The 26,246-nt window shown below is 39.1% G+C and overlaps 1 protein-coding gene across 12 annotated transcripts in view; it reads right to left on the bottom strand.

Moving 5' to 3' along the window:
• The window catches only part of Camta1 (calmodulin binding transcription activator 1), a 764,822-nt gene that overhangs the window by 688,806 nt on the left and 49,770 nt on the right, over positions 1–26,246 (bottom strand). For 6 of the 12 annotated variants that reach the window (XR_011708730.1, XR_011708731.1, XR_011708732.1 and 3 more), the window contains exon 4: positions 4,439–4,522. The exons of 1 other annotated variant lie outside the window; for it this stretch is intronic. Coding sequence is in view for 1 of the 11 variants with exons in the window: in XM_027947497.3 (XP_027803298.2) it covers positions 4,514–4,522 (9 nt within the window). In the remaining 10 variants the exon portion in view is untranslated. Of the gene's footprint in view, positions 1–1,975; positions 2,254–3,093; positions 3,217–4,247; positions 4,523–26,246 lie in introns of those variants that run through there. 5 more of the 12 variants (XR_003584460.2, XR_003584461.2, XR_003584464.2 and 2 more) reach the window with 3 other exon arrangements.

Below are 26,246 nucleotides of genomic sequence, written 5' to 3'. Positions count from 1 at the left end.
CAGAGGAGGTAGCAGCAGCAAGTCCAACGGCCTTTCCCTCTCCATGGCAGCTTCCTCATCACCAAACAAAGGGGGTCTGACAGGCAAACACAGATCCTCTGGCTTAAAAATATACTAGAAGCAAATACATTAGAAGCCTGATAAAAGCAGCCTCTAAAACAATCTAAGTCTGTTCTATTCCCTAAGCTTCTGTACTACTCAGTGACTAAACCCTGGAGTTCCTCAACTTATCAGAACCAGTGAGACTAAACTATCTAAATTCACAAGATAAACCAAGTTAGGATAGACAATCACAAACAAAATCTAACAAAGTTCAGGCTTAATGAGGGGTAGTGCCTACTCCTTTGAAAATCAGATGCTAAGAAAAATAAGAAAGTTCATTTGAACACCTACTATGTGCTGTGCACATGAAGTAGTTCAAGTACTTTACAGCTTGATGATTGTCACACTGTCAAAATCAGATAAATGTAAGAAAGAGAAAAAGAGGGAGGACAGAACTATGGAGAAGGGAAGGAGAAGAGAAAGGAAAAATGGATGCATAAAAGAGAAAGAAGACAGGTGAAAGGGAGAAGAAAGCAAACAGGGCCCTCTACTTGGTTCACCCTGTAACTAAGTGAGAGCCCACCTCTCAGGACGTTCGGGGTTCTCACACACGACTGCATTTAGGGAATAGATGCTGGGGCCTTGCCTTCAGGAAGGGTACTGATCAGTGTTGGTTAAATGATTAAACTAGAGATCCATTTTAATCTACAATGTAGCCAACTATAGAACTAATTGCACTGGTCCATATTCTAGAAGCACAAATCTGTGCGTGTACAGAAAATTAATTTTTGTTTGTATGTAACTAGGCAAAAAAAAAAAAAAAAACCTTTCTATATATCTGAACCTGTTGATCAATGGTTCTCTGCTAGACCACAATCAGTCACGGATGGGACTAGTGCTTCAAATTTTAAACAAAACACTACACGAGTGATTCCAGATGTGCAACCAGGATCAAGTGCCACATATATAATGGAACTTTCCTGATAATGGTGGTAATAGATTGTTAGAGCCAGCTACTCCATCATATGAGTTCTTACTAAGTTAGAGGTGCTGTTCATTTAAAAGGTCCAATGGCTGAGGGACACTAATATATGCAGTTCAGGTCCTTGCAACGAAAACAGCAGAACAGTCTCTTGTTAAGAGGTTCTACCAGGTTTGCAGGTGAATGCAAGGCAGCAAGTATCAGGAGGTAAGCAGCACCTGGATTTAAATGCCAGTTCTGCAACTGTGCAGTCTACTAGGGATGTGCACCTAGGAAAGTGTATTTACCCTACCTAAACCTCAGCATTTTCAGATGCAAAACTGGGTTAACACACCATTCACCTTCTGGATAAATCTGGATGATTAAAATGTATGGAAAGCACTGGGAACAATGCAACATATATTCTCTCTCATGCAGGGACAACTGTGGGTCCCATCCTTCGATCTACTTAAGAGGAGTCCAAAGCCTCATACGGTCAAGTAAAAGCCCCTCAACAGTTCAACCCTCGAACTCCTTGAAAGCCAGCTAGACAACTTAGCAGAGTGGAGGTACGAAAGCTAACTAGGCAAAAGGCAGCTCCCTCCCTCACACCTCTCCCCTTATGCCTCCATAACCCAAAACAGCTAAAACAAAAGAACAGTCAGAGTGTCAGGCAGATCCTAGTGAGCTGAATTTTTTTACAAAAAGGTTAGGAAGCCAAATTTAACTTTACCCACTGAACTTCTATCTAGAGGTGCTTAAATATCACCAACTATGCAGTACCCCTCTCTAAGCATTCAATGGTTTCTAAATCAATGTTAGAAGACTAATGGTGGGCAGGGGGATGGGGGGGCTGCAATGTCATTTTGTGCAAGGTATATGTCCTGCCCATGGTGTGCAGGTGTGGCCTCGCTCGCTACACGCCAGCGCAGCTCTAAGGATTCCGCACACATCAGCTCAGCTAAAACTCACCAGGATCCTTTGAGTAGGTGCTACTATTATCATCCTCAAGTTAAAGAGGAGGAAACTCAGGCACAGGGAGGTTAGGTAATGTGCTGCAGTCAGACCGCTTGCAAGAGGCCAAGGTGGGATTCAAACCACGGCAGCCTGGCTCCAGAGCCATGGTCCTGGCCCTTCACCACGGGGTTCACTACCACTGCCTCTTGGCACAGCCATAGGATGAGGTTCAGTTTCAAAAGCACCTTTCTTCTGAGTTCCCAGTGTGTGTTTCATTTATCCTCCCAACAACCCTAAAAGGCAAGTAGGAGACACACAGTCTACATTTCACATACACATAAAATGGAAGCAGCATCAACGAAATGTTTTACAAGCTCCTATGTGGTCAATCAAGACAACTGATTTCACAGTATTCATTCCCAAATTAAAGTGTCAAGTTCTTTGTCTTTGAATATTTTAGTTTGGGGGTAACTACCTCAAAAGACACCAGTAACATGTCCAAAGACCTTGATGCTAGTCCAAAGCAAGTTTTCTGACTCTCAGACAAGGGTTTTCTCAGTGAATCATGATTACAAAAACAGTATTCATGTGCCTCACAACTTACCAGAAGTCCTAAATACTAACCATATAACTAATGTTCATTGAAAATAATAAGTGTATTTGTGTACTAGCTCTCTTAGAAAAATTAGGTTCTCTTAAAATGTATTAATCAGAAAACCTTAAAATTTTTAACTGATTTAATCACAAAATAAAACATGACAATAGAAATTATTTCTGCACCTATTAATGTCTCTTCATCTCCTACTACAGGCTATAAATAAAGTTATCTGGCTCTCTCAAGTAGATGGGGGCCCACAGAGAGAGCTGACTCTGTCATCAGAGAACTTGTGACTCCCCAGGGAACCATGGGCCAGCTCATCCCTCAGGAAGAGGAGTGAAGCTGACAAGCAGTCACTGTCCCCTAAAGCCCTGTGAGTCTATGAACTGTGATTCAGGCACCATCCCTTTGGTGCTAGAAGAACAAATAAACAAAAGAACAAATAAACAACGTACCTAAGGCCAAAAAAAAAAAGTTTCTGGATCTGGAAAATTTCTCTGCACAACAGTGGAACACATTATAATAAAAAAATCACCTTAAAATTCAAGGTTCAGCAAGGAAGCTGCTCTCAACCACTGGAACACTTATAATCATGGGGGCTTTACAATCATAGGATGAGTTGTCTATTTGTATTCCTCAACTCTGATATTTTTCAATTCTGTGAAAAGAAAGGATACCCAACAGGGCGAAAGCAGCTTTCCAGGTAAATAGGTGTAACAGGCAAAAACAAAGTCTGTGAGCTAAAATGTTCGTGAGAGTTCCAATCTCCAATGAACAGCTCACCACAACTAATTTTAATTTGTGGTTCTAATGAATGATATAAACTTTTATAGGTATCAACAAAGCTCAGAGAGGACTTAAATCTATTTCAGTACTCATTTAGCAGCTTCAGCTGTGTGCAATTAAAACATCAGCATTAAATGTTAGAGAATAAAATAATGAGACACTTAAAAAATCATCTGTGCTTCACTGGGCCATGCAAGAGAGTCCGCAGCTTTTTTTTTTTTTTTTTAAAGAATACAATTTCTTGGAGTATTTTGCCAGTTCAAAGAATTAACTCAAGTTTGACTTTTGGTTTTGGTTTGTTTTGCTTTTAAGAATTTTCTGAAAAGAAGAAGAGTACAATAAAAATACATTATTTGAAAAGCAATCATGAAATAAGAACAAATGGCAAAAATCAATCTGATATAGGGACCAGCAGAGCTCACTGATAAAGTTTCAGCATAGACAAAACCACATTTTTTGGTCAAATTAAAACTGTGACTTTTCCTTAATTTAGGTCTCAAAGAAATAAAACATTAAAGGAGGTGGGAAAGGCAAACACTGGTAATGAAAATAGCTTACATTCTTCCAGCCCTTAAATGAAATTAAAAATAAAACTCTAAGCTTTCCCTCCCCACAATATTTGAGAATACAAAATATAACCTGAGGGTGCAGAACCTGGCTGCTAAGACTAACAAATTCAAGTTCTACTATTCTGAAGGGAAGACATGTCATCATCCTGCAATGGCAGGGCTGTGTGGTGACAGCAGGGGAATGACAGGGAGTGGCAGTGGAGTGGGGGTAAGGGGGGTGTGCATTACATATGAATGTCACTTAATTCAGCTTCCGCAAAACACTGGTAGAAGAGGAACTATCCTGTATGGGGGAATGCACTCACTAAACTTAAATTTTAAAAGGATGAAAACACAGATTACATTTTATTTTATAAAACTGAAATGAATTTTAATACAAAAAATGAAGACAGCATTTTGCAAATTTATCGCTCAAAGGGGTATCTCTATCTGAGGAAATCAGCGTGCTACACTTTGAGAGATGAAATGTTACAGCTTGTACACCAAAATTAAAAATGAAATTAAATTAAAAAATGAAATGGTTACCAAGGTAATGCAGGTCAGGGGATCAAAGGTGAAGGGTCACACATTATTAAAAAGAAATCCAAAAGGACGGCTGCATCATGATCTCTGCAAAACAAAGGAGCTCCAGTAAGTACAACTAATATCTCTGAGAATTTTAAATCAAGCTCTTGAAAAGACGACTCCCTGGTAATTGAACATGGTCATTCCTGATTCCACATAAAGCCATTTTCATTTAGGTACAAAACCAATTTTTAATTACCTGTTACCAACAACAACTTTGTAAACATTTGGCCATTCAATCATATTAAAACTCAAAATATCTCAAATTGACATTGATTGGGAAATAGTGATATTTCAGTGGGAACCCACACCCTGTTTTCTGGAAATGACAGTGTTTGATAAGTTGCCAACATATCAGAAATCTAATTTGGTCACAGCATGGTGAGTTTTTTCCCTCTCCTCAAGGAATGAGTTCCAAAATTGAGTTTTTGCAAATTTCTTTCATTTGAAGTAGCTGCATAAAATTTCCATTATTGGAACATTTAGTATAACAATGTTCTAGAAGATAGCAATAAAGTGATACATGATAAAATAAACTGTGTAACTATATCTATTAAGATCTGTTCTCACATTCGACTTTCACTGCACAGGGGGGAAAAAAGACATTTTAAGCAAAATAACTTGCTAGTCCTACTGGAATTACAAGGAGTTAATACAGGCTTGACACGAAGATCTACAAAGGGAAAAAAGCAAGTGACTTAATTTTTCAACAAATGTTACTCTTTCCCCATTAACAAACTAATTTATGTTTTTAAAAAGAAAAGAGCTAAATTTTGTTTTGAAAAATGTAGCTAACACCTAAGTCACAACACATTTGCTTAACTTTCAGCAACAGTAAGTTAACTGTTAACAGTGTAACAATTAACTGTTACAGTAAACAATTTCAATATTCATTTCACTAGTAAATAACACAAACAGTTGAGCCTACTACTAAGATCATCTTCAGCATTTCATCTCTGAAAACTAAGCTTGAGAGGCTACATTCCCTGATTTCAGAATCCAAACTTCTGTGTACTGGACAGCAAGTTCTAAGAAGCAACACACATTACATCCTGCCACACAGGAGAGCAGGTGAAGCACAACTAGCAAAAGGACCTTAACTTGGTTACAATTCTTTCATAAATCCCCATTTGCCATTTCTACCTACATTCTCCCAGGTCAGCTCTGCCCCACAATATAACACTTAACTGTCCAAGAGGATTTTATTAAAAGGAACAGAATATTCTTTCTAATGACTTATGGCAATCAATAAACAAACAAACTATAAATACCAGATTTTTGTTCCCTCTGATCAGGTTGTGTTAAAATAACTTGCAGAGCTTCATGCACTGGATATAAGTGGGTTAGTGCCTTAAGGCCGCATTTCTAAAAACATGACTTTTTCCCTTTAAGTTGCACAGCTACTGAAAAGTAAAGCAGCATTCCATTTTTCTGGAATGCTCCTCTCACACAGTCACATATGCATTTGTTGCTGGGAGGCATGCAAGCAATTCTGAACACTACAGAAGGAATCAATACCCATCAAAACAATGCATACGTTGTTTTAGTAGCATCATTATTTAGACCATTTCAGCATGTTTCTAACAAAAGGCAAGAAGCCAGTCAAGTTTTGTTTTCCTAATATCTATTAGTAAGGAAAAGCAACAAGCCTAGTCAGAACAAAGAGCTCCATGGGCAATATTCATTTCCAAAATCTGTATTTTTAAAATAATCTCTTGACAATAAAGACAATGAAGTATTTATGGATGACTTTAAAAAGTGTTCTAAGTTATGATTAGAATTCACTAACTCACCCCCCAAAAAAAAAAAAAATGGTGCCCTAAACTTTCTACCAGTTAATCCCTGCCAGAAGTGCCAGACACCAACTGCCAGAGGATGCCCCCACCTCCAGGTAGTCAGGAATTGTTCCTCGGCACCTGAATATTACAACCAACAGAATTCCCACAAATGATTCCATGGAACTGAGTCCATCTTTCCACCTAAATATTTAGCAGTTCTGACAAACTACCTTTGAAGGAAATTGTGCCAAAATTAAAAATGTTTTAGCTGATTTAAAAACAAAACATCAATGAAGGATCTTAGGAATGTTTTCCAAATGAGTTTGTGATTGGGTAAGGGAAGGTAAGGGCAGTAAGCAGTTCACCGTGGTCCTCACAAGGACCCTACAATACAAGTAAGCAAGCTGGAAACTCTCAGGGGCAACACAACCCCAGCCAGTAGCTAACTGCCACATCCTGCCCTCCCCCACAATAGCAAGAAGAGCCAATTCTCAGAGCCAGTCCACTTACAAAGGAGGTATGGGAAACTCACATATATTTTTCCCACAGGAACAATGCAGTAAGCAGCTATTATGGTTGACACCTGCCTATTAGCCCTGGACACTGTTAAATTGACAGTTCTGCTCTGAATTCTTAAAGGTGACTGGACCTAAGTAGCTTCCCCCAACATAGCCCAAGAGGTTAGCCCTGGTCCTAAATTGGATTCAAGGTATTCTCTCTGTGGAACCTCCTTCCAGCCTCCTTCCCAGGCCCCAGACAGCAGTGGCTCATGAACTAGAATGACCCATCTTCCCTATCCAGCAGCATCCCATTTCCTATGGCCACGGCCAGTTAATGACTGAATGAACTGAATTAATACTAACAGACTGAAAGGTGATCAGTCAACCTGCAGGATATTTTCATAAGGAGAGGTACAGAAGGATAGTCAACCTCAGGTAGACTTGTTACAATTATAGCTAGTCTCTTTCTGTAACTAGTAACTGAATTAAAGAGAGAAAGGACTCAAAAGCCCCAACCTAATCCCCAAAACCTATGGTGTAAGCACAGTATACATGCTAGTCTAAACCTGGAAATGACTCTGTGCCACCACACTCATGAGCTACCAGCCTAAAAGAAGAAACACACCGAGCCCCTTCTGATGGAACATCAAGTCACTAGTGCTCCAGCAAAGGGTCTTTCTCCAGGGAATTCTCACCCACAATGAGCGCCACCTGGAACTGAGATGTGTACTCTCCATTACATTTTGGTTTTGATTGACTGACTGACTGATTTAGCCGTAGAGGTGAGGAGGGAATGTCATCTATAAAGTACGAAGAATTGTTTCAACTCTCAGACACAGAGCAAAAATGATATTCCTAAGAAGGTTAAATTATGACAGAAATGCTCCCATTTTTACCTCAAGCATATTCCTTCAAAATAAATACATGGAAAAACTGGAAATAAATAAAAATATAGTAAACAAATTCAAAGAGTAAAAGAAACTAGGTGACAGTTGAATCCCACACATTTTACCAATTCTTTAAAAAAAAAAAAAAACAGCTATTAACTCAATGACATTATATAATGCTTTCTGCAGTAGAAACTAACTTCAGTACTGGACACAGCAATGCACACCTGTAATCCCAGCAGCTCGGGAGGCTGAGGCAGGAGGATCTCAAATTCAAAACCAGCCTCAGCAACTTAGCATGACCATGTCTCTAAAGAAAATATACAAAGGGCTGGAGATATGGCGCAGTTAAGTGCGCCTGGGTTCAATCCCTGGTACTTACCCCCCCCCCCAAAAAAAAGACACCTAACTTCAGCAAGTGTATTCAGCAACTAAAGAAACACCCAACCTAAAGCCAGTTACAGTGATGGGGCAAATTTTATTTTTAATCTATAAATATCATAAATAAATCATGCCATTCAATAAAATGTAAAATGCACTTGAGCTAAATATATTCTCCAGTTAAGTGAGGATTATATTTCTATTCCATATCATGTTGTGATTTATGTTAGTTTTTCCCATGTAGAATAAATGCCATACAAAGAAAACCAGCCTTTGGTTCTCATGTGCAACCCCCATCCACATGGCACCCACCAGTCACTCCTCTCCCCTGCCACCAACAGTCACATCTCCGCCACTTTCTCAACCCTCCAAAAAGTACATTTCCTGTCAAACTTTTCAGAAATGGTCTAGAATACTTGTCGGTTTCTCAAAACTTTCTATAAATGATATGGTAACCTACACCTGTAATCATCATATTATTTCCACTATATTCCTCAAAAAGAAAACAAAAACTGAAACCACAATACGTTCCTACCTACCATTTTACCCTCAACAAGGAAACTTTTTCCCCATAGCAGTTTCAAAGATTTCACAAAGAATAAAGAGAGTGGGAAGAAGGGCCTGCAAGACAGAAATGCTTCCATTTCTTCTGATTGACACTTCTGACTGATGCATGTGCTCACCATCATGGTGTGGGGACCTCATGCAGTGTCTACCTTATAAGGCAGATGCAGGAATGTGCAGTTTAATAGAAAGACAAATAAAACATGTTCTCACTTTTATAGAAGCTAAAAAGCTGACATCATAAAAAAGCAGATGTAGAATACTGATTACTAGAGCCTTCGAAGGATATGAAGAGGAGGGCTGGTTAACAGGTGCAGAAGGCAGGTGGATAAAAGGAATAACTTCTAGTATTCTATAATGTTCTATAACACCATAGGATAACTACGGTTATGACAACTGTACGTTTCCAAATAGCTAATGAAGAGGATTTGGGATATTCCCAACACAAAACACAATGAATGAATGAATGAATGAGTGAGTGAGTGAGTGAATGAGTTAATGGATATGCCAAAAACCCTGACCTGATCATTACACATCATACATGTGAACTGAAACATCACACTATACCCTATCACACTGCAGTTACTCTGTCAATCAAAAATAAAAACTTCATTTAAAAAAAAGAATGTGTAACTTATTGTATGCCAACTGCTCCTCAATAAAGTTGTGTAAGAATAAGAACAGCAGACAGGAGCTCATGCCAGGGATGTGCCTTCCCCCTGCACAGTTAGAACCGCATCACTATGCTGTGGCTGCCCATGCAGAGAATGCCAAGAGATGCACAGGGAAACCCATGGAGCTACTGCACCTGAGCTGCTTCTTGTCTTCCTGTAACTTGAGACAATGAAAGAATCCTCTGACATTTCTCATTTCTTCTAGTCACTGATCCTCATGCTTCAGACTAAATAAGAATCGCCTATCTAAATAGTGTCACTTGTAGTTTCCCATATCCTCCCAGGAGGAGATTACAATTTAGGACATCAAAGAAGCACCCAAGGAAATTACATTTCTGTAAATCCCCCCAGGTAAATCTGACCAGGAGTCCACAACCCTCATTTTAGAAATACTGCCGAGGTAGGTCCAACCCAGTCCTCCAGGACCCACAAACATACAATGTCAGGCAACCAGTTACAGATATCAAAGTTGCTACAATGTGAATTAAAATTCAAGCTGTAACAAGGTTCTCCCTCCTAAGACTTAAAGACTTCACATGCCAATAGAAGACTGAAAAGTCTTTAAAACCCCAACTAGCAAAGCTACACTTAAAGATGGCATGGCTGGAGGATATAAGGAGTCCATTCTGGGCTTTAAAAATCATACACAGCAATAGCTCTACCTTTTATTCCTTTCATGATCTTGGACAAATTATTGGGTTTTCCAAATAAGTCTTTTTCTTCATTTAGAACATGAAAATAATAACATCCCTACCTATAGGGCTGCTGTGAGATTTAACAAAAAGTATTAATATGGACTGTTTGGCAGGGTGCTTAGCTAAAAGCAAGGACATTAGCTCTGTGATGCTGATCATCAAACATTCCTTTTCTTATCTGAGTCCTTCCACAGGTTACAAGGAAGATATTCCTGTCTCTTTTTTTTTTTTGCAGACGAGCTCAAGACTGTACTGTAAGTCTTAAAACTGACAGAGCTGAATTCAAACTGGATCTGTTCAGATTGGTCTTATTCCACTAATGGAACAGTGAGGGGTTGGCCTGCAGGTTCTCCCCCAGGCCCCAAAGGCTCACACACTCAGGTCCCACAATCTGCAAAGGGTACTATAGAGTCTGATTCGTGAGTGCTGAAGTAGAGAATGACGGAATAAACAGACGGTTACTTAAGAGTAGCACAGGCTGAACACACACCACTCCATTCCTTACTGTACCCATCGATGCACCCTGCACAAGGCATTTAAAAGAACACCCAGGGTATTAAATCAATTGACTAAGAGACATCTATTTGAGAACTTGTCTGCATACTTGCATGCTAATATCAAAGAGTATTTGTATTCCATTCAAAAGACAAAATTAACCCATTTAAAAATATTTATTAAGCACCTACTCCACAGCAAGCTCAGTTATCGGGTAACAGGGATGGATACACAGCAAAGAACAGAGAAAGTCTCCACTGGTCTACCTTAGCATGGAAGTTGATTCAAAACACGACAGGTACAGGGAAGAAGTACAGAAACACACAGCAAGGCAGGCCGGCAACTCCACCCTAGGGCTGGCTTATGGAGAAAGAGTAAGTAGCAGTCAGGCTGAGACTAGAGGAACACAGGTGGTGGGTGCCCATCAATCTAAGCAGGAAGGACCACACTGTGTTGCAGAGAGTGCTGAAGTAATTCAGGGTGGGAAACCAGCATCTGGGACAGTAAACAAAGTGAGAGGTACTTTGCCAGAAGCTAGAGAGGAGACAGACTAGGTCACACAGGCCCTGACTGTTGAGGAGCAGGAATGGCATCTGAAGCACAATAGGAGTTATTCACAAGTTTGAGAAAAGAGCATTTCTGAAAGACCATTCTGGGTACAGACCAAAGTGGGAGGAGGCCAGAGTAGAGGAGACACATGGCCAGGGGCACTCTCGAAGCAGCCAGGGCACAGGCCACTGCTGCCTAGACAGGAGTGGCGCTTAAACAGAGTGATGTGAACAGAATGGAAACTTACTTGGGAAAAAGATACAGTGTAAAGTGGTTTAGATTCAGTACAGATTAAAACAGGGAAAGTTTTTAAAATGACCTCTTTTGGGGAGAAAAATGGTAACTTTACAGTGAAGAAACCTGATAAATAGTACCTCAGCCAAGTGACCAAAGTTTACATCACCAGTAGTAAGTCACACTGAGAACAGGAACCCTTGATGTGATGTGGTCTTCCTTCCAAAAACCCATAATCCGAGTCTAATGATGACAGAAAGAGCAGACAAACCCAAATTGAAGAACATCATATAAAATACCTCTCCTGTCAAGGTCAATAATAAAAAGGAAAGTCTGAGAAACTGACAGTATAATGGAACTTGAAAACTAGATATAATATGGCATCCTGGGTGGGATCCTGGAAAAGAAAAGGACATTAGGGAAAAACAAAGGAAATCTGAATTTCCTCTGGAGTTCAGTTTATAATAATATATCCCCATATTGGTTCACTGGTGGTGACAAACAAGCCATAGCAATTTTAACAGAGCAACTAGGGTCCACAAAATTTTTGCAACTTTGCAGTGACTCTAAAAGTACCCCAAATTAGAAGGTTTGTTTTAAAAGTGATTCTCAGGATATGACTTGAGCACTTGGGAGGCTGAAGTACTCTCCTAAGACAGAGAGCAGAACGGGAGTTGACAGGGGATGGGGCTGGAGGAAATGGGAAATGCTGGTCAAAGGGGATGTACTTTCAGTTGTAAGATGAGTAAGTTCTGGGCCCCAACACACAGCATGGTGACTATGGTTAATAATGCTGCTCTACTTACTTGAAATGTGCTAAGCAGCAGGTTTCAAGGGTCTTGCCTCCTCCCACACGTGCCACATGAGTGGTGAAGCATGTGTTAATGGTTCATCATTATGCAATACACACACACACACACACACACACACATATATATATATAAATCAAACCATTACACTGTGAACCTTGAATGTACATAATTTTTATTTGCCAATTATATCTCATAAAGCTGGGGGGGGGTTAAACCCTTTAAAAATAGTGTAATTCATTGTTCTTGTTGCTTTGTCCTCTTTAAAAAAAAATAAGGTCATATTGTTCATGTACAAGATGAGACTGACAAAATCTCTTTGCTTCACTTTTAGAAAACCAAGGGGGAAGAGGAGAAGGGCCTTGGTCTAATTCCTGAGAAATATCCACATTTAATGGTCACAGAAAGAAAAGTCTAGGATCAAGCCCTGAGGAAAGTCTGGCTCTGCACAAAGTCTGGCTCTCATATTTGCCCAACCATGTTCACAGTAGCATTATTCAAAATATCCAAAGGTAGAAGCAACTCAAGTATTCATTATTGGATGAATGCATAAACATAATGGTCTATACATAATGGAATATTATTCAGCCTTTAAAAGAAAGGAAGTTCTGTCACATGCTACAACATGGATGAACCTTAAAGACACCATGATAAAAGAGGCCAGTCAAATGAATGAATGAATGCTGTGTGACTCCACGTTCTGAGGACCCTGGAGTAGTCAGATTTGTACATGGACAGTAGACAGTAATTGCTAGGAGAGTGGTGTGGGGAATTAGCGTTTGATAAGGACAAAGCTGTAGCTTGGGAAGATAACGTTCTGAGCTGAACAGTGGTGATGGTCACAAAATAATGCAAATGTGTTTAAAAACACTATTAAACTGTACAAGTAAAAAATCACTGAGAGCGTCAATTTTCTATTGCATATACCTCACCACAATAAAAACATTTATTAAATGTTTAAATGGACACAATATCTTTGTTTGTTTGTTTTTATGTGGTGCTGAATATTGAACCTAGTGCCTCACATGTGCGAGGCAAGTGCTCTACCACTGAGCTATAACCCCAACCCCCAATAAAAACATTTTTAGAGAAATCTGGCTCTCCAAATATTAAATCATTATCAAACTGTCAAGACCTACAAAAATTTTGAAGTGGGAGTACATTAGCCTAGAGCAGCACTTCCTGAATACTTCCTAATCATGTGCAGCACATAAAGAATGGGTTGCAGGTGTTGATCCCTGGTCCCCTGTGAGGGGACAGGCCATCCAGACCACACCCAGAGCACTCCTCCATCTACCCAGTGGCCCTGAAGATATATTTATTCTTGATGTATTCTAAGATATGAGAAAGGCTAGGAAGTGATGGCTAGAGAAATACAGGTAAGGATTATTTCAATTCCATCTTCCACAGCAAAGACAGTTGCTCTATTTACATTTTTATCAACCCACAACTTCTTTTTTTAATTTTTTAATACCTTTATTTTATTTAGTTATTTATTTAATGTGGTGTTGAGGACTGAACCCAGGGCCTCGCACCTGCAAGGTGAGCGCTCTAGGCTCAGCCACAACCCCAGCCCTTCAACCCACAACTTCTGAAAGATTGTATGACCTCAACTTATTGAAATTAGTACAGAGACAATTCACACAAATGAATGTGTACTGTAAAGTCACACTCCTGTTTTCTGAGAAGATATTTAAGATGGGAAGAGAAGCAGTAATGTTCTCTTTACAATATGTGGGAATAAGTAAATTAATATGTAAGGAAAGGAAAAATATGTACTACTGATAGAGGCACAGAACAAATGGATTGCTGAGCAGAGTCCTGCTATCAAGAACCATGTAACTGTAAAAACTGAGCATGATAAAGGTGGAATTTTTTTAAAAAATATTTTTAGATGCTATAATTTTTAAAATTTTATTCATTTATTTATATGCAGCGCAGAGAATCGAACCCAGATTTTCACACATGCTAAGCAACTACTCTACCACTAAGCCATACAACCCCAGCCCTAAAGATGGCATTTTAAGTCAGCAATAAAACATCAACAATTCAACAATAAGTGTGTGTTCTGGAGAAAACCCAGAGCTCTACTTCACCCTGCCCATATATCTGAAAAATTATTTAGCTGTTAAACATCTTGAGGATAAAATTCTAAACAAATAAGCAAACAGAACATCTAGTTAGTGGTATGGGGAAGACTTTCCTAAGTTTGCTACCAATGCTAGAAGATTCAAAGTTGAGTGCATGAGTCACCGAACTGGCATGAGGATATATCAAGTTAAAAAATAATAATAAATTAAGACAAATACAGATGACTAACAGGAGAAAAATTATACATATATTTTTTTAAAAAAAACATTCAGAAATCAGAAAAAGGGAAAAGAATCTACCAAGAAAAAAAAGAACAAAGGACTAAAGACAGTTCAAAAAAGATATCAAAAAAATTAACACAAATATGAATATCTGACCACTGTAACTCTACATCATGTACAACCACAAGAATGGGAAGTTATACTCCATGTATGTATATGTCAAAATATATTCTACTGTCTGTAACTAAAAAGAATAAAGAACAAAGTAATACAAATGGTCAGAACATGCTAGATCACAGAAATATACAAAGAAATGCAAATCAAAAGGAGACATAAGTTTTCACCTGTTAGACTGAGAAAGATTTAAGAGTGGTAGTAACACCTGGTGTTGGTGAGGGTCTGGGGAAATGGGACGCTCGTATTTGGTAACTGAGAATACAAGTTGGTATCTTTTCACAAGGTTACATGGCAAATGTTTACACTTTGACAAGCCCTTCTGTCTTCTGAGAAAATAACAGTGAAGTGTGCAAAAATATGTGAACATGCTGGGCAAGGTGGTGCACACCTGTAATCCCAGCTACTCAGAGGAGACTGAGGCAGGAGGATGGAAAGTTCAAGGACAGATTCAGTAACTTAGTAAAACGCTACCTGAAAATAAAATTTAAAAAGGCTGGAGGTGTAGATCAGTGGTACAGTGCCCCTAGGTTCAATCCCAATTAGCCCCCCACACCCCCCCTCACGAAAACAGTTAACAGAAGGTTAAGTGCATCACTACTTATAAAAACAAAATATGGGATGACTTAATTCTTTATGGAACACTGTGTTATGCAATCATGCACACACACAAGCGTACACACAGACACACACACACACACACACACACACTCACTGAAATGTAAAATGCCCATAATAAATTGTTAGGAGAAGAAAACAGTTAAGACGTGTATATGATTCCTCTTCTATGTGTGTGTACTTGCATTCACACATACTTACATGCAGATATATATTACTCACACATACATGATGTACATATGCATCTTTAAAATCCAAATAAGGATATTACCATACGGATAAGGATATGTTTGAGTGTGGCCCCAAAAGTCTATACGTGTCAGAGGCTTTAGTCCCAGGGATGGAGGTACTGGAAGGGGATGTGGAACCTTCAACAGGGTAGGGCCCAATAGAAGCTTCTTAGATCAACTGGGGCATGCCCTCAGAAGGGGTTAAGGTACTTCTCATGAGACCCTGGTTGGTTGTCACAAGGGGGCTATTCTAAGGGCCTGGGTCCAGTCCACCCACCTTGCCTTCCTATTGGGCAATGTGATCTCTCCCACTCATATGCACTCCAGCCATCAGCCATCAGTCCCTCACCAGAGGCGGAACCAATGGAGCCATTCAATCTTGAGACTTTCAGCCTTCTAAACTGTGAGCTAAATACACCTCTTCACTTTATAAAGTTCCTAGACTTGGGTATTCTGTATGGTAACAAAAAGACTGACTAATACAAATATAAATCAAATTGATGACAATGTTATCTTCTACAATGTACGATTTTAGAGAAAATTTTCCATTTTTTAACCTCCACACTCCTATGTTGTTAGAATCTTTTCTATGACCATTTATTACTTTTATAATTAAGTATATTTTATACATTTTTACAAGAGAGATAAAGTGATTTCTCTAAGAAAGGACAACCTATGGCAAAAAGGATATAGTTGTTTTGTATGCTCCCTTTTCCTCATTAATATGTGAAATCTTTGAAACATAAGGGAACTTCCAGCTTTGACTGGTCTTAAAACACCTGTGTCAATTCTTTTTGACAAAGGCAAGCCCTGCTGCCAGAAGCCAGCACTTCCTGAACAAAGTCATGTATGGCACTGGAATCCCCAACACAGAGCTGAGACTTGGCACACAGAGGACAGTCTTCTTCATGCATGCCTAAAGCAAAGAGGACTGGCCTGCTATAGGATTTCAAACAAACTAGAACACTGTCATAAGGCTGAACTTTGCAAACTCGATGAAAAGACTCGCTATGGGATCAGCCAAACTGACTGATCAAAACAGGAACAGCAAGGAGAGTGTGACTTGGTTTAACATACAACCACTGCAGTTTAAACCCAACTAAACTGGTTTCTTTAGTTGGCATAAAACAACCACAATACATACACACACACCGCTTTAAAGCAGCATAATGCTGAAAGCAAGAAAGGTTATTAAACATCTTCAATATATAAACCAATATAATAGTGCAAATTTTATTTTTAAATTACTGAGAACAGTCACTTCTCATTTCAGTAATGTGCCTAAGGATAAGTAAGGTTTGTAAATTATATTAATATACCTAAGAAACATACAGCAAGCCAAACTAAAGCCATGAAACAAAGATAACCAAAGGATCCAAAATACAACTGAATAGCTGAATCCAAAGATAATTATAGCAAAGATAATTATAATTTGAATTGGGAATATGGGTACTTATATCCCTACATCTTCATTCACAACTGTATTCCACAACTCATTTCATCCCATCCTTGATAGTATATAATCAATTGATTTACACAACAATTATTTATTGAGCACTATGTGTCAGGCACCATTCTAAATTCTGGAGATAACAGTGAGTAAAACAAAAATCCCTTCCCTGTTGTATCTTACATTCTAGTGGCATCAAGTCCATAAATGCCACCCACCGCATATAATCACATCCCACTGTCCACCCACCTCAGCACTCCTGTACCTCCCCATTAACAGGCTTTATTTCTTTTTCTGTTTATAATGCATTTGGCAGATTATTTATTTATTGTCATCTCCCCACTTTGCAAGTTAGGCTCCCAGAAAAGGGGGCTATGTGTTGTGGTTTATACTGTAAGGACTTAGAATATTGCCTCGCATACAGACATTCAATTATCTGTTAAGAAACGCAGATAATTCTCTTCTCTCTATGCATAGTTTCTCCATCCCAAAAGAAGTTGCTCACATCTGCCCCATCTATAAAACAAAACCTGACACCCTCTGTCCCACAGCCTTACATTAGCCTTCTACCTTACAGCTTCTCTAAGAACTTGCAGATCTATAACATCACCTTTTCTTCACTTTCTATCTCCCTCTGTAACTGTATTTTTGTTTAGTTACCAAAGCCTTCCTCATCTCCAAATTCAAGTTTCTTTAACTTTTTAAACTCAACAAGTAAGTTATACTCGTTTCAAAAGTACAGAGAAAAATGGCTTCACATTCCAGAAACCTGGAAGTCATTCTCAACAGTTCCATCTCCCTCCTAGCCTACATTCAATCCATCCCCAAGTCTGATTCTATTTCCAAACCCCATCCCCAAGTAATCCATGTATGTCAAGCTCCATCATTGAGCATCCTTGGATTCCTGCAAATGTGCGCAAGGTCTCAAGATCGCCAGTCTTGCCTCCAATCAACTGACCACTCAGCATACCATAAGATGGTAATAAAAACACCTAAAAAGAATCCATTGGGCTCTGACTGTAGAACTCTACAGGGGGTACCTTCATTGGCCTACCCTGGTTCCCGAGGTGGCCTAAGGCTGAGAGCAAGTTGGCCCCTACTGGGGCCTTTTCTCCTGACACTGTCTTCATCACCCTACTTTCAAATTTCCCTGAGTCTCACTTCTTCAAATGAGCCAAGCTCTTTCCCACTGCAAGGTCTTCCAGCCCCATCCTGATCTCTCATCTCTGAACTGACAATTCAGAATTTTCCCTTTCTGTCCCTTTAGATGATTCCCTAAGATGCAGCTATTCATATGATTATCTGCTCGATAGCTATTTCCTTTTGAAGGCAAGAGTGTCTTGATCACCAAGATATACATCCCCAAGGACCAGAACAATACCTAGCACAAAGAAGAAGCTCAACTGAATAGCTATTCGACCACACCACAAACTCTGCAAAGGTAAGTGTAATGTCTATTTTGTCCGTTCCCATGCATCCAGTATAGCTCAGAAGAAACACGCAATGACTTTTATTGAATAAATGCTGAATTTAATATGGAAGGGAGGAGAAATCATCATAACCCTATTTGCCAATAAGAAAAAGAAACAAACATGTGCACCATCTTGGCATCTTGATATGTACAGCCTTCCATGTTTTTCTGCAGTAAGTGTGTTATTCCACAGCAACCAGCTCTTGCACCCCGAGTGGCTACTCCACCATCCAGCTTCTGTAGTATGCACAGTGGTTCTGGCCTCTGGAGACCGTAGCACACTGCAGCCAGAAATGCCCAGCAGCTCCCCAGCATCCTACCTGGGTGGTTTTAGCAAGGTACCACAGTGGATACCTCCCCATGAAGCATTTTTCTCTGGAGCCCAGCAGAGTGGCTTCTGCCAAATCCGGAAGTAGATTCCCATCAAGCACCACCAGTGTGACACTCCAGGGACTTGTCTGCCACACAATAAACCAGAACCATGTCTTCTGGGTATAGTCTTGTCTCAGTCCTGAGGGAAGGGGGCCCTCTATCTCAGCACTAGAGGCAGCAGCTGCTCCATGTATCTGCTATCCTTGCTTTCTATAGAGTTCTTGTTGCCTTTTTATTAGCCAATCCCTTATAACTTAAATTCCCTGTTCTAACTAGTATCTTCATATTAAACTTTTCTTTCAATTTACTGGTTTCTTCCTCCTAACTGGATCCAGACTGATATGAATTTGGGAAAAAAAATCTGTCAGGCATAGGTAGGTGTCTCATATTTTTGTTTTATTTAGGCTGGGGATGTGGCTCAATGCAATGGTAGTATGCTTGCCTAGTATGAGGAAGGCCCTAGGTTCAGTCCCCAGCATCACACAAAAAAAGTATCATTGTGACATTTTTGTTTGTCCCATATGTATGTAATTAACCAAATATGTTTTTTCTTTTTTCTATTTAATTTTATTTATTGATTGATGGATGGTGATGAGGATCAAACCCAGGGCTTTGCACATACTAGGCAACTGTTCTACCACTGAGCTGTGTCCCCAGCCCCCACAAACCGTTTACTGCAGAGACTATCCTTTGTGGACTACACTGCAGGGCCTCTTAAGTAATACACATCAAGTGCCCTACAAATGTAGGTCTCTTTTTGGACTACTTTGTTCAATTGGTGTGTCTGTCTAGTCTTTTACTAGAACCATACAAGAGTATGGTATTACTATAGCTGTATAATAAGTCTTGCTACCCTGAAACATAAATCTGCTCACTTTGTTGTCCTTCAAAAATTTTTTCAGCCATTCCTGGATGCTTACATTTTCGTGTACATTTTAGTATCCATTTGTTAATTTCCACACACACACATACACACACACACACCACACACACACACACACACACAATCTGCTGGCATTTTGATTGATATACTGAGTACATAGATGAATTTTAGGCATATCAACATTTTACAATAGGGTCTTCTAATCCATGAATATGGTATATCCCCTTCTGTAGTTCTTTAACATTTCTCAATAATGTTTATTGCTTTAGACATAAAATTTTTCTGAAAAATATGGATTTTTATGTTATTACAACTGATATATTTTATTACATTTCCTATTTGTCACTGGCATATAAAAATGGGTCTGAAGTTACTTTGAGTTTTGCAGTCTGGTGAGTATTTAAAATAAGTTGTAAGAATATATTTTTAGTCTTTGTGCATACACTATTGTGTCATCTATAAAATCAGATTTATTCTATTTTGACTTCCATACTCCATTTTTCTTGTCTTATAATTTAATTAGGTAGAATGTCCTTTAATAAACAGGAATGGTGATATTCAAAATAACTTATTTTTTCCCCAGCCTCTAAAGGAAAACATTCAACATTTTCACCATTAAACATGATGCATGCCAGAGATCTAACCTTTTTTCTGAGTCTAACCTTCACCAGATTAAGGAAGTTACCTTTTAATAATAATATGCTATTTCATGTTTAATGAGTGTTGAATTTTACCAGTGGCAATATTGCATCTATTGACATCATCACGTTATTTTCTGCAAGTTTTATACTGATCAATTTTCCAAATATCAAACCTATCGTTATACTAAGTTTGACAGTCTAATTTTAGTCTTGAAATTTGTTAAAGCTTGCTTTATGGATCAGCAATTTTGGTAAATGTTCTCTGTGCATATGAGAAGAATGAATAGTCTATTGTATTAGGCACAAAGTATTTATTTCATGTTTTGTTATATCCCATATTTTGTTTTGAATATTTCTTTTTTTCAAAATACTCTCTCTTCCATTTTGTCTAGTCTACTACTAAATGACATCTCAATTAGGTCACGTTTACTAATTATGTTACTAAGATTTTCTAACCCCTCTGATTCTTTGTTATTCTATCAGTTAATAAATTTTGTTGATCAAAACAAGTAATAATTTTGTTCTCACTGGTAAAGAATATTTTTGCTGGGTACAGAATTCTAGTCTGACACCTACATACTGGCCCATATTTTCTTCTAGTTTTTTATCACTTCCAATTTTTTACATTTAATTTTTAGATGTATTTTGTCATAAGGAAAATGGTAAGCCAACTGTTCCAAATTCATTTAAATAAACAATCCTCCATTTCCTCCTCAAAACTGTACCATTATTATACACTGAATCAAAAAATATTTTCTGAACATATATAATTCTACTCTGCACCTGACCTTGTAGATAGATCCCTACTGCTTATTCTCCCTGCTACCCTGCCCCCCCCCCCCCCTTGGTTTCTATAACTCTCCCAGTTCTCTTTGTCCTCAGCTATTTCTCCCTACAGTCTCCTTTATAAGCTCAATTTCTTTTTTATTTTTCCCCATCTCCCTCATTTTCCAACCCCCTCTGGTTCATCTCTAGAACCTTTTTCTTTTCCCACTCTTCCTACTCTCCTAGGTATACTTCATCCATACCCTCGGCTTCTTTGAGCTCTCTCTTGAGCTCCCAGATCTATATCCAATTACTTCCTAGTATCTCTACCTGTATGTTCCACAGGTGCTCCAAGTTCGATTATACAAATAAAATTTTTACACTTCTGAAACATGCTCTTCCTTGCGTACTTCACTATCAATAGCACCACTATCACTCAAGTCAGAATCACAGTAATTTCTCCTCTCCTTCACCAAGAAAGGATCAAGAAGCAACTACTGTGGTATAAAAATTATTTCAAGCTAAAGGCATTTGCATTCCTAAAATCCCTATCAGCCTAAAAGGAGAATCTCCCAAAAGAAATGGAAAGAACTCAATTGCCATTAATCCCCTCCCCAGGAACAACTCTAATCTTCTTAGAAGACACCTAAACAGACCACATCCAAACAATGTCACAGAATTATTCTCCTAAGGGCCCTTTACCTTTCTAGAAAGTTATCTATTTTCCCAAAAATGCCCTTTCTCTGCCTCCCCTTCATCTATTAAAAAGGTACATCAGTCCCAAATTCTAACTGCTCCTTTTAGTCATATTTCTATTAACTAAGAACATAAGTGATTCAAATCCATCTTTTCTCTAGCTAATCTGTACTTTCTCAATTTAGGAAAAGGGCAATAGCCACCACATCTTAAGAGGTCACATTAAAATCCTACTAATTTTAGCTTTCAAGTCAGATCCTCCTCTACTGCCACTGCCTAAAAACAGGTCTTAATTGATTAACTCTGACTTGGATTCCTCACCAAACTGCCAGCTTCTCTCTCCAAGCCATTCTATACACTGACCCCAGAGTAACTGTGTAAAATGAAAGTCTGATCAATTACTCTTCTGATTAAAATCTTTCAAACAATCCCTGTTACCTATGAGGCAAAATGTAAACCCAACACTACAGACAGGGCTTCTGTGATCTCGCTACCATCTTTCTAACCTCAACTCATTCACCCCTCGCCTCAAACCCTCAGCCAGCCATCTCCAATTACCCAAATAAGTCAAATTTCTTCCTTCTATTCCTTTGTACACGTACTCCCATCAGCCTAGAGTTTTCCTGCTGATTCTATCTGCCTAGCAAACTCCTAATCACATTCCAAACACAGCTCTAGTGCCCTTTTTTTATTACCTACATTTGTATGCTCAAGCAGACTTTGTCAGTGCTGCCTCTGTGCCCAAGTTCATCCTGCTCACACATGCTCTGTAAGTTATCATACTGCCAAAACACCACAATGCAATCAAACTTTATGTCCATTTAACCTATAAGATCCTGGACACCTTCTACATACCTCTGAACGGCTAGCTTATCGCAAGGCCAGAGGAAATATTTGAGTGTCTCCTGAAAAAAATCTAGGTAAGCTCCTGGTACCCCCCTCTCACCTGCACTTTAACCTTTGGTATCCGCTCTAATCAGGCTGTCAGCAAGTACCCTGTCAGCATGGTTTAGCCAGAGCCCCACCCTCAATATCTGATAACTGTTCAGATTCTTCAACCTCTTATCATCTCTGAGGTTATGTCTGATCATCTCGGCCTGCTTTTGGCAAGAATCCCATTAAATGATTTTAGCCAGAATCCCCCTTACTCTTATCTTTCTTCTTAGTAATTTTCTATCCACTGACTCCCGTCCAGCTCCTTGGATACAAATCCCCATTTGTCCTGTCTCTGAAGTTATGCCCAGTTGTTTGCCTCTGCTGCAAAACCCCACTGCTGTACTCCCATGGACAGAGCCCCTGAATATGGTCTGCCTTACTGCTTTAGCAAGTATCATGAATAAGTGGGCACTCAAAACAACCACTGAATGAAAAAGAATAGCAGATCCAATGCTTAGCAACAAACTGGTTTAGAAAATTCACCAAAAGTTATTATTTCTTAATGGAAAAAGTAGGAAAAGTGACACTTAACTCAAATCATACCCCTAAGAATCTCATTATCTAACAACTGATTCTCTAAAGATTTACAATAGTTCAGTGGTGTCATAACTAATATTAAGGAGGCTTGACTGACATAAATTTAATCCACATAGAAATAATCTATCCCAAAAAACTCATTGCATTCAAAAAACATTGTATGTATGTTCTACACCAAGAGAAGCAGCTAAAAGTCTCCCTAACTACAGCAAAAAAAAAAAAAATCTAATTTCTGCATACAAATGGTACAAAGACAGTCTCGGTTTTGAACTTCCTAAAAACCTTCACATCCATTGAAACTATGGTACAACTACAGCCTCAGGCAGGAAAGCTGCATATCTTTATTTGGGCAATTGCTTCCTCATTACAAAGAGAATAAAAAGAGCCATAACAAACATTCAAATGAAAAGTGGCTCCAGTAAATGCAGAATAGATAAGGACATTTTCCAATAAGTTTCAGTTGATGAGACTGTTCTGATTTCTCAGATAACTAAAACAGATCTGATATGAAAGTCTGAATAATCTGTAAAACCCACTTTTAAGTACAAAGAAATCTTAGTTTGAATTTCAAAATCAAATACATACAGTGGAAAGTGACAGAAGTATCCCACTGACCTATTTTCAAAATTTACTAGGACTGTCAGGAGACCTGGAGACCTGATTAACAAGTGGATCACAGCTCCTACCCCCAGTTTTCCAAAGAATAGCTGAATAGGGTAACACAGACCCAAGCTGATGAGAAGCAACGGCTGCCCTAAAACCGTACCTCAAGAAGAACACTTACAGCCACACTAACATCTTCTAACCTTTACAAAGTTAGAAAATGAGGGCCACATCTTACCGAGCCCCGCTAACTTTATAAACTGCACTGATTTCACTGCCTTCCATCACTGAACTGCAAATTAATGTCTTCTTGTGTTTTCTGCAATACTCCACTTACAGAGGACTACATGATAATGAAGCAACAATTATGGAACCCCAACCCTCTTCAAGGGAATTTCCTAACCTTAGAAGACAGCTCACAGTCCCTCCTCTCCACACCCTCCTTCCCAGGCCATTACCATCCTGACTTTTGTCCCAATTGTTTCCTTGCTTTTCTTTAAAGTTCAACCTGGGGTAGTTTTCAAGTAACAGTTTTACTGAGATATAATTCACATAAAGTCCACACACTTCAGCAGTATTTTTCATACAGTCACAGAACTGTGCAACCATCACTATGGCACCTTCTAACCCACATGATTTGATTGGGCTGGATTTCCCGGCTGCCCTTCCCTGGAACTGCAAAAGATTGAAAAGGAAACAGTGGAATTCAGCTACTTTCCAGGGCCAGCAGAGCTGGAAGTGGCAACAGAAAGAAGAGATGGAACTGACCCAGCCACTGCTTCCCAAAGAAGTGGAGCTACAGCGCTACCAGCCTCAGCCCGGTGCATGCCCTTCCATGGTTCTTCCCTTAGTCACTGGGCCTGCCCCCCAACCTCCAGCTCCCACCAGAGCTGGGCAACACACCATGAAATCAGCGGCTGCTCTTCACCTGACTCCCCGTGTGGTCCCACTCCAGCAGTGTTCCTGCCTGGCCTCAGCAACCTTCTTGCGAGCTCTAACTTGGCCATGCGTGCTCGTGCTTCGGAAGTGGGTAGTTTAGTGACTTTTCTCTGACTCTACACTTCTCTTCTTCTGGACTGTTACTTCCAGCTTCTCCCACAGTTGCATAACTTCTTGTTCCTGTAATAAATAGGTCCTTTATGCTACAACACTCCCAGTGAACTCTGCTTCCCTCAAAGAGTAATGACTGACGGACACCTGAATAACAGCTTAGCATCAACTTTATCAACTCTAGAAAAACAGAACTGGATACCACACATTTTGTAAAACTATTCCTTTTTTTTTTTTTTATTACAGACATGTATCTGTGTGTATGTCCATGACCAAGAAAAAGAACATTACCAATACTGAGGAAGCCCAACTACCACATCCTCCCCACTCTCCAAAGGTAGCTACTTATGATTCCAACACCATAAATTCATTCTGTCTGTTTTCAAACTTGCTTTAAACTTGTACACAGAATATAACAATATTTAATTTTAAGCATCTGGTTTCTTTCAACATTATGTCTGTGGATGTTAGTCATTTCTTGAATACAGCATTAGTTCATTCACTTTCATGGTTTTATAGTTTTACATTTTATGAACATATCACAATTCATCTTCCATTCTGTTGTTGATAAGCACTTGGGCTGCTCCTGTTTTAGAGAATTTTGAATAATGCTCCAGAGAGCATTCTTGTGTATGTACACATACACACACATTTCTGTGGGTAACATATGTAACAAGTAGAATTGCTAAGATGTGTGGCATGCTATCTTCTACTTTGATGGATAATTCTAGTTTCCCAGTGTGGTTAAACTAATGTGGATGACCACTGCTCTGCTCCTTGCCAACATCTGCTGTTGTCTTTTTTACTTTAGCCATCTGATGTACAATGGCCATCTTTCTGTGGTTTTACTTTACATTTCCTTGTTGACAAAAAAAGCTGAGCATCTTTCCCTGTGTTTATTGACCATCTGTGAAGTGCCTGCTCAAGTCTCTTGTTCACTTTTCAATTGGGTTGTCTGTCTATCTTAATATTGACATAGAAATTCTTAAAATATTCTGAATAGGCCTATGTTGGCCAGTCTCATTGTATGAGTTGACTTTTCGTTCACTTACTGCTGTCTCTGGCAAACAGAAGAGCTTTTCATGTAATCCAGTGTATCAACCTTTTCCATTATAGTTAGTATTCTTCGTGTCTTATTATTTACTATACATATCAGCCCTGGGCAAGCGACCTCATGTTTCATAAGGAGTCTATTTGTGTTACACCTGTTAAGTCACTGAATCCTCCAAAACATCCTTAAAAAGTGCAAATAATATTTTGTAAGCACAGCATAACTTAGGGGCATTCAACAGGGGGAGGCCATCAGATGCAACATACACACTCAAACCTTGTACACCACGTTGTGTGTACTAGTGTAAGAGTTGCCTTCCACCAGTGTGCTTACCACCTATACCTAAGAAGATCCATACATTCACAGCACTCACAGATACCCACATATATACAGGATGCATATATACATACATGA

This window comes from Marmota flaviventris, chromosome 10 (assembly GCF_047511675.1).
Source record: "Marmota flaviventris isolate mMarFla1 chromosome 10, mMarFla1.hap1, whole genome shotgun sequence".
NCBI classification, from domain to species: Eukaryota; Metazoa; Chordata; class Mammalia; order Rodentia; family Sciuridae; genus Marmota; species Marmota flaviventris.
Note: the sequence above shows the minus strand (reverse complement) of the source record. Positions and strands in the feature narration are given on the sequence as shown.